Genomic DNA, 15161 nt, shown 5'->3' on the forward strand with positions numbered 1-15161 from the left:
TTAAATTTGTAATTATATAGTGGATTAGATTCAAGCCCGTTTATACAGGATTAAACTGTTTTATGAAGTATTTATTACCTTGCGTGTTTTGGTGTCACGTCTATTTAAGGTTAGTCAGATGATCCTGTATATTCTTAAGAAAAATAAAGAAAGACGTTAAGTGTTGCGGGTTTGAAAGCAGCCCAAACCATACCAACAACGTTAATGGAGAGAAATATCTCAATGTTTTGAGGGATCGGGGAACAGATGATTTTTACAAAGAGTAAGAATGTGGCTAAGTATCAATTTGAATATAATTTGATATCAACAAGGTGGTCGTCCTGCTCATAACGCAAACATGGTTGGCAACCTTTTACAAGATACCTTCACTGTTCTTACCTTTAGCATAAAGGCACGAAATAAATTTTCCGACTTATCTCCAATTCATTTTTTCCTTCAGGGATATCTCGCGGAAAATAAATCAGGAGTTAAGAAAAGATATGTAAAGGCACAGTCATGAATGTGCCAACCAATATATATGAGATTTGTGCCAAGGTACGTAAAACATTGAATAATATACAAGTCGAAATGTTGCAGAAGAGTTTTAAGGTTTATTTTCTTTAGTTCGCAATAAAAAACTTTGGAAAATAAATAATTCTTAACATAATCTGGCATCTGGCATAATTCTGCATACTTGTAAGCTTTTGGTACTCGTCGTCTAGTATTTAATGTAGATAAAATTAATTAATCTATTATATACTATTTACATATATAAATAAAGCAAGTTTAATTGTTTTATTAGTTTTATGATTGTATTCGTCAAAAGGGAACAAAATTTTCATTTATGCTTTTTACACTTTCCACTAATATGTTTATTATTTGTTGATCATAATGTATTTACATACAAATTTTAGCTACTTACCTCAGAACATATTGCATAGGGGTATTTGCTGGAGCCTCATTAAATAAACCATTTTTAACCAGTGAACCATTTGGAGTGACATAATTATTTTCATCTCCGTCCTCTGGTGGCCATTTATAAATTTTTACAGAACTGCAAATAAGTAGATAAAAAACAATTAGGAATTTAAGAATACGAGAATTTGTAATATTTATTTAACTGAACAATAAAACGTAAGCTTAGGCTAAAACCGTAAATAAATAAAAATAAATCTAAGCTTATCATAGGGTTAAAAATTGAAATAAAATAAGTGTGGTAAAAATAATAAAATATAAAAGTCATACTCACTATTCCCTACTTAAAATAAATCTTGTCAATAGCCTTTTGACCTTAAATTAACTTTTATACATATAACATTTTGACCTTTTGACCTTAAATCACAGTTTTTAATCTTAACTGGAAGATTGAACTTAACTTTTTGAAGGATTAAATTAGGCAACTGAAATCTATAAAATCTATTTGTTAAGATTAAATTATCACAATTTCTAGTGTTATATTTATCCACATCTCCAAAAACTTTCAGGCTAATATAAGCTAAAACTATGAAGATTACAATCGAAAATCAGCCTCATTGCTCTATTTTGTATTCACTCCAGCCGATCAATCCTAAATTGTGGCAGGTTAAATAATAAAAAGAAACAATATTACAAATATGGTAAAGTATTAAGTTAATATGCATTGACAGTCTTTTTTTCCATTCTTTTTAAAAACACAATTTTCTTTGAAAGTTTTCTTATTACATAAACAGCATGGGAATGAAAATTTAAGTTGACGTTCAAAATTGTGTCCAAGTAACTTATTTTGGTTTTATAAGCAATCCTCTCCTTATTTATAGAAATCCTCACATTGATGTCTATAGGATTTATCCGACATTTTTTTCCAAATATACAAAACTTTGACTTACTGGTAGCCGTAACGAATAAACAGACAATACAGAAAAAATCAAAATCATGCAAGCAAGATTTTGCCTAACGAATCTGACGGTTCAGGAGAAAAGCTAACTTTGTTTCTCGATGCATTAACACTGCTTAAAGCTAATATCGAAACTCATGAAGCGACTGCTGTCGCTTATGTTAAAACGAAATTAATTGGTAAGGCAAGAGATTTGGTAAGAGATAGCGATACGTTTGATCTTATTTACGCAAAAATAAAAAATTCCATAAAACTGGAAAGTTCGCAGTCCGTCACACCAAAACTTGTAGGTTTAAAGCAACGACGTAATGACGAAAAATACCTCTCCGAAATGGAAGGCCTAGCACAAAAGCTGAAAAGAGCTTATATAGGCGAGGGAGTTTCGGAACAAGTCGCAGAAACTTATACGACAAATACAACGGCCAAGACTCTCAGGTCAAATGCAATGTTACAAAAGGTAAAAATTATTATGAAAGCTAGTACCTTCCAAACTATTCAGGAAGCCCTGTCAAAATTTAAAAACTGCAGTGCCAAAAACCCATATCTTCTAGTGCATCAGTGTTTTATAAAAACAGACAAGAGGCAAGGCAAGATCAAGGAATTATTTTCCTAGAACAGGCCACTATCATCAAAGATCTCTCTATAAGCCTAATACCATGTGAAATGACGCAAATGCATACCAAAGTCGTTAATATGAGGGAGAATACGGTCAAAAAAGGGGTAACAGCAGCTCCCAGATAGATACATTCAAAACAAGGAAGGAACTTTGAGTCACGGATATTCCAACAAGTATGCCAGTTGTTGCTGGGAATTAATAAGACCCGCACAACCTTCCCTCCCCCCCCCCCCACACCGTTAGTCTGATGGAATGGTTGAAAGATTTAATCGTACAATGGAAACCTATTTGAGAATGGTGGTAAACTCTAAGCAAACTAACTAAGATACCTGTATATAACCATTTCTATTGGCATGTCGTTCTTCTATCCACAACTCTATTGGAAAAAGCCCGGCGAAAGTTGTGTTTGGTGATGAATTTCGTTTACCTTTGGACATTATTACTTGAAGACCCGACAAGGCGAAAAGCCTTGAAAAGTAAAAAGACTATATCTTCGGATAAACTTCATCTAGAAAGTAACAAAATAGAATTACGTTATGACATAAATGCGAATTCTACCGGTTTTAATTCTGAGCACAGAGTATGGTTATATAATCCACGGAGGACGAAGGGCAATTTACCAAAGCTTCAGAAGGATTAGGAAGGTTCGTTTCATGTAGTCATAAGAATTAATGACGTAGTGTACGGCATCCAGCGACGTCCGACGACGAAGATGAAAATTGTAAACATCGCCCGGTTAGCGCCTTATCATGACTCCGATGGCTCGGAAGCTGTTGATTGATTAACAGCTTCCGAGCTTGGATGATTAAACTTGAGAGGGGAGCAGTATTATAAAAATGTAAATACGTAAATGATTCTTCTGGTTTTTGTATCATTATTTTATTTTACATATGTTATAGTTAAAAGTTCATTCGTAGGGTTTATTTAAGGTTCTACTTACGTTTGATTTAATATTTTCATCATAGTTCTTAATTAGTTTGAGGGCCCTATTTTGACCCTATTTTAAATTATATTATTGTAAATTCTTATATTTTTTATTTTCTAGAAATTGTATACTTGCGTGCTTTGACAGTCAGTATTGTCCTAATTATTGATCTCTCTCGGCAAAAACAATGAAGGAATTTTAAATATTTCGAAACTGCTCCATCGTTTTTTAATTTTAATGTTCATAACAAAGTTAGGTAGGATATTGAAAAAAAGAAACGAGCTCAAAGATTAATAGATTAAACCTCAGCTCCTAGGTATATATAAAAAAATCTATTATACCTCAAGTAAATAATTGTATTTAAAACTTATTGAACTTAAATTAAATAAAGAATTATTATAGATTTGAGTTCTTATTTCTTTTCAATACGTTAATAGGTCTATTTTCTTCTCCTTTTTAATTTTTGAGCATGTGAGATAGTAATTTCTAAATTCATTTTTGCTACAAGGGACGTTGATTGAAGAGGCGATTCCCTTTTCAATCAACGGTAATACCCAATAAAATAAGTGACTCATTATAAATTTGTCACATCAATACAGATTTTACTTTTTTAATTACTAGTTGTAACAATGACTTAGTTATAACAATGCTTAATATTATTGAGCTTCAAAAAGTTAATCAGCTACAGATTTATACAGAAGGGTTGGATTAGCGTTTCGGTTTAGGACCTTGTGCTGATTTGGATTTAAATAATGACTTTTTTCCGCAACTGCCACTTAACTACATTAGATCCAAATGTTTTGGTTGTTTTGATTAGTGCATCCTACATTAAAGACAAAACGAATAGAGGTATGAATAATGAAAATGCCTTTCAAAATCACTTATTTGAAAATCATTTAATTTGTACTCGAATTGATTTAAGATTTACTCAAAAGCTAAAACACACCTTGTACAATCAGCATACAACGAAAATATAGACAATTTAATTACGGAGTTATATTGTACTTTTAAATCCGGTGGCCGAACATTAGGTGTACGTACCTATGTCTCGTCTGTGTTGTGGTATTTGGGATATTCCCGACATGAAAACCATATTCAGTACCCTTCAGATGCTTTGCTACAACGTATCGGATATGCAGATTATAGACACAATAATATTAAAATTATAGATTAGGTAGTTGAAAAGAAAATAAAAAACTATTGTTGATTAATGGTATGATTTTTACTTTTCGTCACATAACATACAATGTATTTAAATACTTCAAAAACCTAATTGACTACATTTCAGCTATTTCTTATATATATGAGGTTTTGATTTTCTCTGCTAGAACAAGGCAATAATCAATATTTAAAAATATTATTATGTATATATTAAATTTGTATAACAAAGTTTTTTTTTAATAACTTTAAACTGACTCTGTATAATATGACTTTCATTTAATTACACAATAGACAGTTATCCATAAATATTTATTTTAATTAATGATAATTTGAATAATTAAGAAAGTATTTTAAAAAAATCACAATAATTCATCTCCTTTTCAGGAACCCGGTAAAGATATATAGTTATTGCATCGAAAATGTTGTATTGTAAAAGGTTTCCTTATTGTATTTTTCTATTCTGATGTCTTTAAATAGTAAAAAATGTTATATGTTTTGATTTTGTAGTTCAATTCAAAAAAATAGTCATAACACAGATTTTCACTTTTGGGCTCAATTTTCGGATACACCCAGTAAAGCTGAGATTTTATAGCAATGATAAAAAAGTAATTTTTTATCATAAACCAAAACATATAAAAAATTCAGAAATTTTGATTGGGGAGCAATTTACATTTTAAGACCTGTCATGTCATTGATCTGCATCTGTTGTGTGTCTTTGCCTACAAGAATGGATACGAGGTGTCCATTTTAAAATTATGTACATGGGAATATTGGAAATCGTTAAAAATCCAAATAGACCAAATGAGGAAACAGTCGCAATCTAGTAAATAAAAAAAAATTATTTGTCATTTACTTCTTTGAATTTTCAATAACAACGAATACACAGGTAAAAAAGAAAGAAGTGCGTGTCATAAAATCTTTTATATCTTGTTTATTATATCAAATACAAAAATTAGATTTTTAGTGTTGGCATAAGAAATGAGCGTGAATTTGAAAATAAAGTAAAAAATAATCTTGGCTCACTTTGCTGAAAGTGGCCGAAATTAAATTTTCTTTTTCTTATAGGCGCCATATTAAATTGTACCATTTTCAAATGATCCTTCTTTAGAAATGCTCTTCAACCAGATATAAAATGTTTATGTTTTATCAATATAAATAATTAAAATTACCAAAATTGAGATTTCATGGTAGTAGGTTTTAATATTTCTTTTCAATTTCCAATATTTTAAAATGATTATTGGTCGAAAATATGATAAGAATATAAAATTGAAGAAACAGATTGAAATGAATATCTAAAAAGATGACAACCTGGTAGATCTATGTTTAGGCGTCTAAAAGACAACCTTGTAGCTTATAGGAGTTTTGCAGGTAAAGAAAATCAAACTTCCAGACGAAAGTAAAAAAAATTTGGAAATGCAAAGCGTGGTTGAAATACATTGTCTTTTGAGGTCACATTAAAGACATAATATGTGTTGCGCAGTCAATAGCGAATAGTATTTTAAAGCATCATCTCAAAAACTCACAATTATAGTTGACATTAGAACATAGTTGAAACTGATAATAAATTCAGCTTTGACAAACCACCTATTTCGAAATCCCACTCTCATTTTTATTTTTTATTATCCATAATTTTTTTTTTCCTAAGAACTTTTCTGCCATAGATATTTGATCAAAAGTTGAAGAAGCACTCTGAAAAACATTAATTCAATTTAAATGATAATTGAGCAAAACTCCCAATGTAGTTTTCACTTTTGCATCATTTTTGTTTTAGACTTTCTGCAGCATCCGACCTAGCAGCGTACTTTGAATTAACTAGAGAAGTTCGTTAGATGTATTAGCTTCATAAGCGCTAATATAATAAGCCACTTGCTATTTACCACAAAATTTGTGGTAAATAGCATTATTTTGAGTACTGGTTTTAAAAACCATTCTTTTAAGCTTTAACAGGCTAACATAAATACAGGGTGTTAGTATTGCGAAAAATTCCAAGGACCGATTCTGAATTAAAAAATAGCGAGAATATGCTACATAAACGTATATTCTCAAATGGTTCGTTTTCTGAGACACGGGATGGAGATTTTTCTTACAGACTAACGATATATTTCTTGCATTTTAAACCGGTTAAGATATTTAAATAAAGTTTTTTTGAGGTAATAAAACAATAACGATAATAACGAGTCATGTGAATATTCATCTCATTTTTTGTATGACAAAAGATGGTGTGATAAATGGTAAAGACGGTCGAAACGTTGCATAGGTAGGGGAAGTCTGGATATCTTCGGATTTTCTAATGTTTCTAGTTTATTGCACTTTGATCAAAATTATTAAAGACCTTAGGAATCGACTTATAACTAGATGGGATAATAAGAAACCAACCTGGAATATATGCAAGAATACGTCAATCAATATGTAATCTTTCTTAGTAGAATTACTTTCTGTTGTTGTTTTCGTTTAATATTAATATTATTAGGTATTTGTGATATTGTATTTAAAAAAAGAAAATACGTTTAGATGTTTTACTTTTTGTATATGAAAGAAGGTATGAGTATTTAAAAAATAATAAACGAGGAATTTAATTAGTTTTTAATTTGAAATATGATACAATTTTTTACATTGCGAATATCAAGAGTTACCTCGTTAATGATCAATATAAAATTCTTAAATGTATATTAAGAAATGCGGCATAACTACCTTATAAAACCCAGTAAATTTTGATTTATCTTCAGTTTGTAAGAAAAAATCCAATTTTCCGTATCTTTTGGTGACATGTTTATACACACATTTTTTATGCTGAATTTCCTCCTGAAGTTTATCACGCTTATCTACTTATAGCAGTGTTTGTAATGTATTTAACTAAAATTTGAGAATTAAATGTGGAGTATGGTTTTAAAGTGTAACATATAACTTATAGTATTTCTTAATTGGCTATTTCTGCGTATGCACCGTATAAGTTGTTAAACTTTAAAATCACATTGTAAATAATAGGTCTATGATACAAAAGAGTCTATAATACTGGCAAAAAAAACCAGTAAGTACTTAAGGATTTACAGGAGTTTCTCCTACTTTTTTTCGAATACTGTTTTTTTGAAAGTAACTTCTTCTTTTTTACAGGCCGATTTTTTCGCATTGATTCTCACATTTTTTTGAAATAACTCGGAAGTATTTCTTATGGTTTCAAATTCATTTATTATTCGGTATCGTAGTCTATTTTTCGGTGATGTTTTATAACGAAGATTTAAAAAAAAATCTATGCTATTTAGCTCAAGAGTTTTAGAGGGACAAGACTGAAGACCATAGGTCCTATCCACTGTTTGTGATATATTTGGTTTAAATAGTCTTTAGCCAACCTAAAAATCCTGCAGGTCATGGAAATACTATATTTTATGGCTCGGTTTAAAAAGTGCAAATAAAATTTACTAGTGAGTAGGTCAGACAAAAAAAGAATCCCTTGACATTTCACGAAAAATAGGTTTTCCCAATTCCATGAAGTTTTTCTTCTGCCCATAAATATTTAGTAAAGTGTTGGGTTCATAAAAAAAGGCTTTACAAAGAAAGTTGGGGCTTACTGCAAAACTATTAAGATAACATCTGCAGAAATTCTGCAGTCATTAAAGAAAAATTCGGAGATAGAAGCGCCTGCATCCTTTAAATAAAATAAAGATATAGCATGCCAGATCCAAACAACTTGTTAATTAATAACTGAAACATAAGGAATTTTTGTTGTTTTCTGTTTTGGTTATGTTGCTCTCGGGGTGGTGCTCTATGCATTTCGAATAGCTTCTCGTCACAGTATGATCGAGAAGCCAAAAGTATAGCTGCGTTATTGCTGTTTTTGTTGAAAATGCCAGTTTATTACAAGACTGTGTAAATATTCGAATATTTCCGTAATCGAGTACTATTTTACTTGTATAGTGATCTATGTACTTCTCTTGCATTTTTATTTGCAAATTTTTAGATGTATCTTGATCATGTCAGAATTCGTCTAAATTGCTATTTTTAGAAGAATAACAGTAATTGAAAAACCGAAAAATTTGAAATTTCATCACTCTGTATCTGTAGCCAAGAATTTGCAAATCTATGTTTACAGGAAACATAGAGATTGCTTGGCAAATTCTATATAGTCATAGATGTTGCCAAACAAAATTTCTTTCACTATTGACATGATATGACAGTACATGTAAAATGGTAATAAATAATCATTTATATAAATATTTGCTATACTTGTTACTAAATTATGCGTTCCTGTAAGATTTAGTTATAACAAATTAATATTTACCCCTTCAAGACAGCAGTCGTTAGCTGCTCATCTAAGATTTCATCGCCGGTTCTCTTTCCCTTAAATATCTCAAATGAAGTAAGAATATCGGAAAATCCCTCAAATTCAGCTTGGTTCTCCAGTTCATTAGGAAACACCTAAAAAATAAATGATTTTGTACAATTTTTTAGAGTTATTAATAAGCGATATCAATAAGCTCTAGTCTTATTATAAGGAGACTGATCTGTATGCTAAACCAGTTATAAATAAACGATAACTAGATTCAGAAAATAGCTACATCGTCGCTGTTGGCCAAAAACGTACCTCACTTTAATTGGCACAACAAACCTTTTGGCATTTGATAGTATTATTTATTTTTTCCTATTATATATTATTAATAATTATTGGGGTAATTGTTAATCATCTACATTTAAAAATATTCTCTTTTGCAAAACGTGATATTAAGGTGAATAAACATAAAAACAAAGATAGAATATGTTCAGAGTAGCCAATCAGAGCGAGCTACATTTTAGCCCCAAAGTACTCTGAGATACCGACAGCACCGATGTAGCTACTTTGCGAACCCAGTTATTATTCAATCTTGCGCCCGTGTCACCTCATTTGATAAATGCGGAGATCAGCTGCCTTAAGCGATCTATAGCGGCCGGATTATGAATTAAAAGCTAATAGATTAGATTAGAATGAAATTGACGTTATTGACACGGCCCTATGCTACGCCAACATGTAGAAATTTATTACCTACAAACTCTTTATAGCCTAGATAAAGTTAATAATATTTTTTTATTGAATTCGAAAGGCGTGGCACTGGGCACTATATGTATTTGCTTGATCTCTAACTTGGGCTCTCTGAAATTCTAAGGCGATTGAACCATATGGTAACAGTGATCTTACTACCACGTTATACAGCCATAAGTTTCATTTTAGTTTTGAGTCCCAATTTCTGTGAGCCTTTTTGAGCAATTTTTAGTCGAAAACGACTCCTAGGTATAGTCATCGGTAGACTTAATTTATGTCGATAACCTTGACAACTGTCCAAAACAAATTATACCGGTGACGACTATAATTAACTTCTTGGAATGTTGGATGGAATTCTTTTTTGTATAAGTGTATTGAGAAGTGATATAGTTGGGATATTATTAAATGCTTTATTCCATCTAGGACTAGTTGTCAATGGTATTTACTTGGCATCAAGTGACTTTGACAATAGTTTACTTAATCGAGTACTATTTGACTTGTATAGTGATCTATGTACTTCTCTTGCATTTTCATTTGCAAATATTTAGATGTATCTCGACCATGTCAGAATTTGTCTAAATTGCTATTTTCATAATTTCGTCATCCAAGGCCGTTCTTGAAGATTTTCTTGCCTGATATAAATTAATATCAGTATTATAATCTTATACTTTTAAATAAATAAATTAACAAAATTAGAAAAGAAATATTCGGGAATAGGATACAAATTATTTACTACTAGAAAGCTATTTGTAATACTATACCTTCAGAGACAATTATAACAACTGAACTAGCAACTTCAATAAAATTTTCTGCGAAGAATACCTCAAAAAAAAAGGAAACTATGAAAGTGCTGGAGGATAAAATGATCGACCTTAAAAAATTCTGCACTATAAATAGTATTATTTACGTTGCCAGAAAGTTGTAAATAACTGTTAAAATTAACTTGATCTTTTACCGAAATTATTTGTATTAGTTATTCATCCATAAAATATAAAAATTATTATATATTTTTTTTTAATTTTAAAAAAAAAATATTTGATATTTATTGCAGTAGTTTTATTTTGAAGTGTAATTGATATTTCAAATGCAAATTTAAAAAAAATAAGCGAGATGTATACTTAAATAATTAAGGTAAGAATAAGCTTGTAACACAATGTAAATAAAGAGAGAAAAATTACAGTTGAAATGTAAATAATGTTTTGAATATTTACGTCTGCACATAAACAGGAATAAATCATACAGAATTAGAAACAAAAAATAAACAACATCAGTAAATAAAAATATCATAAGCAAGAAATGCACAAATATCAAAATACAAATCAAAAATATTTTCAACAAGATATAAACCCATACATATTTGCAACTTTTTAAAAGCAAATAAAAAATACATTTCTATGATCAAATTAATTAATCAACATTTCTTGGATATTCTAAATTGCTTCAATTTCAATTTAAAAATAATAAATTTAAAAGGGAAACAATAATATAATACAAAATTATTATATTGATAATATAGAATTTAATAAAATTGCAATAATTACCTTAAGCTTACGTCGATGTGATGGAGGAATCTGGTTCTTTTTTAAATTGGAATCTACTTCCTAAAACAAAAAACAATTAAATACATATAATAATTTATATTTAATATAATACTAATGCGGCTAATCCTCTTTAACTATTCAATATTTTAGATGTCAGAGCTATTTGATTTGGATATTGATATAACTGTTGAGAACTTATACAATTTAAGGCAAAATATTATTAGGCAAAGCGCAGATAATCAGAAACATGCAATAAAGAAGAAATTAAAAGAAATTACAGGTCACAACAGGAGCTATTACAGAAATAAGTGCTCTTAAGGTCGAAATAAAATAACTTCAAATTCCCTTGGGGCAGAGAATTGAAAGTTAAAGAAGCGCTCTTGATATCTAATAAGAAGTATAACCTGGATATTTACAGTTTAGAGAAATTCGTAAATACGTTACAAGATTTTTAAAAGGTTTTAGATATTATTTACCAAGCTTAGAGGGGACTCTCGTTTTTTTTATCCCAAGGGCCATATTTTATAGATATGATCATTAAGAAAAGGAAAAGTTTCGTCTAATCTCTATAGAATCTGTCAGTTACGCTCTCAAAACTGACATTTTTAAAATGAAAAAGGAATGCTTAAAGGAACATTTTTTTAAATATCGCAGGATAATATCCCGAAATACTGCGAAAGAAATAAGCTTCGCAGATATAATTAAAAGCTATGACGGGAAAATAAACAAGTTGCTTATATTAAGCAAAAAATCTGTATGTAAACAAGGTTATAGTATTGAAGATATAGTATAACCTTGATTCATGTAAGAGAAACATCATGTCCAATGCAAACCTCTGGCAAATGAAGGTTCGCAAACTATCAAACCAATGGTGCCGGCATCAGAACAAACATCTGAAAATATAGGTATTTTTTATATCACATTTGAATCAGTTTTGTTGTTTACCTTGAGAACAATTAAGCAATAGTTAATGCCGTCAGGTTTGAAGTCAGGTGAAGGTTTTGTATTTTGTCAATCTTGATAAAAATATATAGTGTGTTCCTGACACAAAAGTGTATTACAGAAGGACTGGGTTCCTGATTTACGATACTTTTTCTGATTTACTTATTATCTAAGATATTGCTGCTTAACCACGCTAAAATCTTGTCGCAGAACATACAGGAATATTCTCTCCTTCTGATGCGATGTGACTATATGAGACTCTCAACAATCAACTATAAGGGATTCGCAGGTAAAGAAGAGGCGGGGCTCTACTAGTACTGCAGTAGCAAACAGGTATTTACTGCCTGGTATACAGATGGCTCAATAATGAATGAGAGAGGTTTGTGCAAGCTTCTGCAATAAGAGCCCATATACCACCAGGTCTAACTCGCTCAGGGAGCAATGTTCAAAAGCCTTCCAAACTGAAGTATTCATCATTATCTTAAAATGCAAACAGGAAATTTTAAACTACGGATACTGCAATATAGTTTTCTTAATCTGCTAATAGCAAAGCCTCTGATGCAACTGGCAAAAGACGGCTGCAAGGTTTAGTTTGCCTGAGTGCCTGGCCACTTATGGTGAAGCAAACCGCTAATGGTGAAGCGCACTTCCTTGCTATACTGAGATTCGTGCTATAGCAGTGATATTTTCTTAAAAATAATATTATATTTTAGATTTATTATGAGTGTAAGTTTCGGTTATTCTTACACTTATGTTAAAATAAAGGAATGGTAACTTGGAATGATTATAAAACTCCGACCTTTTATCAGTAACTCAGCACAGTCATTTGCAGGTGAAAATATTTAATATCGTTTATTTCACCGGATGGGTCTTCTTGACTTAAAAATTGAATGCCCAATTACTTTCTTCACACTATCACCCCTTAAATATCATTAAGGCTGTTTACCGAATTAAATTTTCGACTTTCAAAATGTTCATTTAATAATTTTATATAGATAGCTAGAATATAATTTGAAAACGCTTAAAATACAAATGATATATAAAGAGTATTTATTATTAGCAAAACCACATCAATTGAAAACGTTTAAGGTAATCTATACTCACATCTATAGAGGCGTAAAATTTAGTCCACCAATCAAAATCAGCTTCATCTTCTTCTTGATCATCTATAGAAAGAATTGTATAATCACTTTTTGTTGATCTGGTAAACTTTCTAAACGAGTAAATTTTCCGAATTATGTTTACAAATTTGGACCAACACTTTGTTCTTGATGATTCTTGAGGTAATGGTTCATCTTTTTTTATAAGGGCTTTATCCCAGTTATCAACAAATATTTCCGAACCTACAGATAATGTAAGTATGATTACTATTGTAGAATATTTAAGTAAAAAACATTTACTTGTGATACTATTCATCAGAAAACTATCAGACTGATACTGTATAGTATTCAGTAAATTGTTTCTTTCGTCTACAGTCATTGGCGTAAAAAGAAATGGTGTAGTGTCGCTTATACTGATTCCCGCAAAAACATAAACGCCAAATCGCCTGCTATCAAATAGTTTAAATTGAAAAGCGTCAGGATATTTTTCTTGACAAGGCATATTCTAAAATGTTTAGAAATAACTTAAATAAAACACCAATTAAAAAAAAATTAACAAGGAGGACTTTTTAAATTAATTTATTTATTTCATTTTAAAACTTATTATCATCATATCATGTATGTTGTAATTTTATATAAAGGGTGTTCATTTAAAAACTTCCCACCACGGATTTATCGAAAACCACTGTTTAAAAAAAATCGCCGAAATACGTCAACAGGTTTGTCAAGGAGGATAACTTTCTAACCTAAAATTACTTCACCCCCTTTTACCCTCTGCCGCCCAGGGTTATCCCCTTAAAAATTTTAAATGGCAAGGGGTATCGAGTAATAGCTTGTTTAAAAGGTCTTTTATTTTGACTTGTTTGATTTTTTTAAATCGGTCGATTCGTTTTCGAGAAAATTAGAAAAATCTTTGTTTATCTTAATTTGTTCAGATAGAAAACAAAAACATGAAAATATCAGTTTTTATTTCAATAAGTGTTCAAAATGTTCCCCGTTTTTGGCCAAACAATGATATAGGCGATGTTCAAATTCCTGACGGACATTTTCAAAAACATGTTGTGGGATATCATGGCAGCTGTCGATGATGCATTGACGAAGTTCATCTAAACTTTCAGATTAGGGAGTAAACACATTAGATTTCAAATGACCCCATAGAAAAAAGTCTAACGGCGTTATATCAGGAGATCTAGCAGGCCATTTTATAGGGCCCCTTTGTCCTATATTATGCCCTATATTATTTTTTTAATAAATTTAATAAATTATCAGCGCAAGAACCAATTGGCTATAATCTTAAAAAACTATTTTCTAACGTTACCTTTAAGCATCCCTGCAATGAATTTCCCATTAATTATTTTTTAAATTTATACATAAAGGTTCGTATCTATTATACATTAAAATTTATAAATGCCGATATTAAAAAAGAAAAATCTAAAAAAAGGTAAAGATGTTGATGTAAGCAAGCTTAACATATTAAAACAGTTGTAAACACTCGTAGTACTTAGGTATCATACTAAATAATTATTTTATATAAGTTGATGTGTTTCGTATTTAGGTTAAAAAATATGTTTAGAAGAAAGTTATTATATCAATAAAATGGTCAGCATCTCCGTCCAATTATAATGTACCTACTTATTTTAATAAAACTTTAACCAGTCTTTGATAACCTATATACCTAGTTTTATATCCTACAATCCCAAATATGTTCATGATCAAATAGGTACAAACAAAAAGGTAATAAATTGATGCAAATAGGTTACTCGTGAAATAAGACCACAGCTGGGCGAAGTTCCTTTTAAAAAAACTTTATTGTTACAAAAACGTACTTAAATCTATGGAAAAATTAATATGAACAGCAACTAGGCTTTTGCACTATATTAATGTTACTGTTTAATGCGTTACGGTTACTTATATATACTCTTATTGCTATGTCAGCGTTAAATATTAGTTTTTAGATATTACTCGTGCATTGGCTATGAAAAGCCTATGGAATTTCCAGCGTTCCCCTACACC

General features: G+C 30.2%; 1 protein-coding gene across 5 annotated transcripts in view; it reads right to left on the reverse strand.

The window, feature by feature from the left end:
• LOC126747250 (otoferlin) overlaps positions 1-15161 on the reverse strand; it is a 228244-nt gene that overhangs the window by 108934 nt on the left and 104149 nt on the right. For all 5 annotated transcript variants that reach the window (XM_050455768.1, XM_050455771.1, XM_050455770.1 and 2 more), the window contains exons 18-22: positions 13449-13653; positions 13153-13391; positions 11107-11166; positions 8831-8967; positions 902-1033 (exon numbers count right to left, since the gene is read on the reverse strand). In XM_050455768.1, coding sequence (XP_050311725.1) covers positions 902-1033; positions 8831-8967; positions 11107-11166; positions 13153-13391; positions 13449-13653 — 773 coding nt within the window. The remainder of the gene's footprint in view (positions 1-901; positions 1034-8830; positions 8968-11106; positions 11167-13152; positions 13392-13448; positions 13654-15161) is intronic.

The sequence above is a fragment of the Anthonomus grandis genome, chromosome 19, assembly GCF_022605725.1.
Source record: "Anthonomus grandis grandis chromosome 19, icAntGran1.3, whole genome shotgun sequence".
Classification (NCBI taxonomy): Eukaryota; Metazoa; Arthropoda; class Insecta; order Coleoptera; family Curculionidae; genus Anthonomus; species Anthonomus grandis.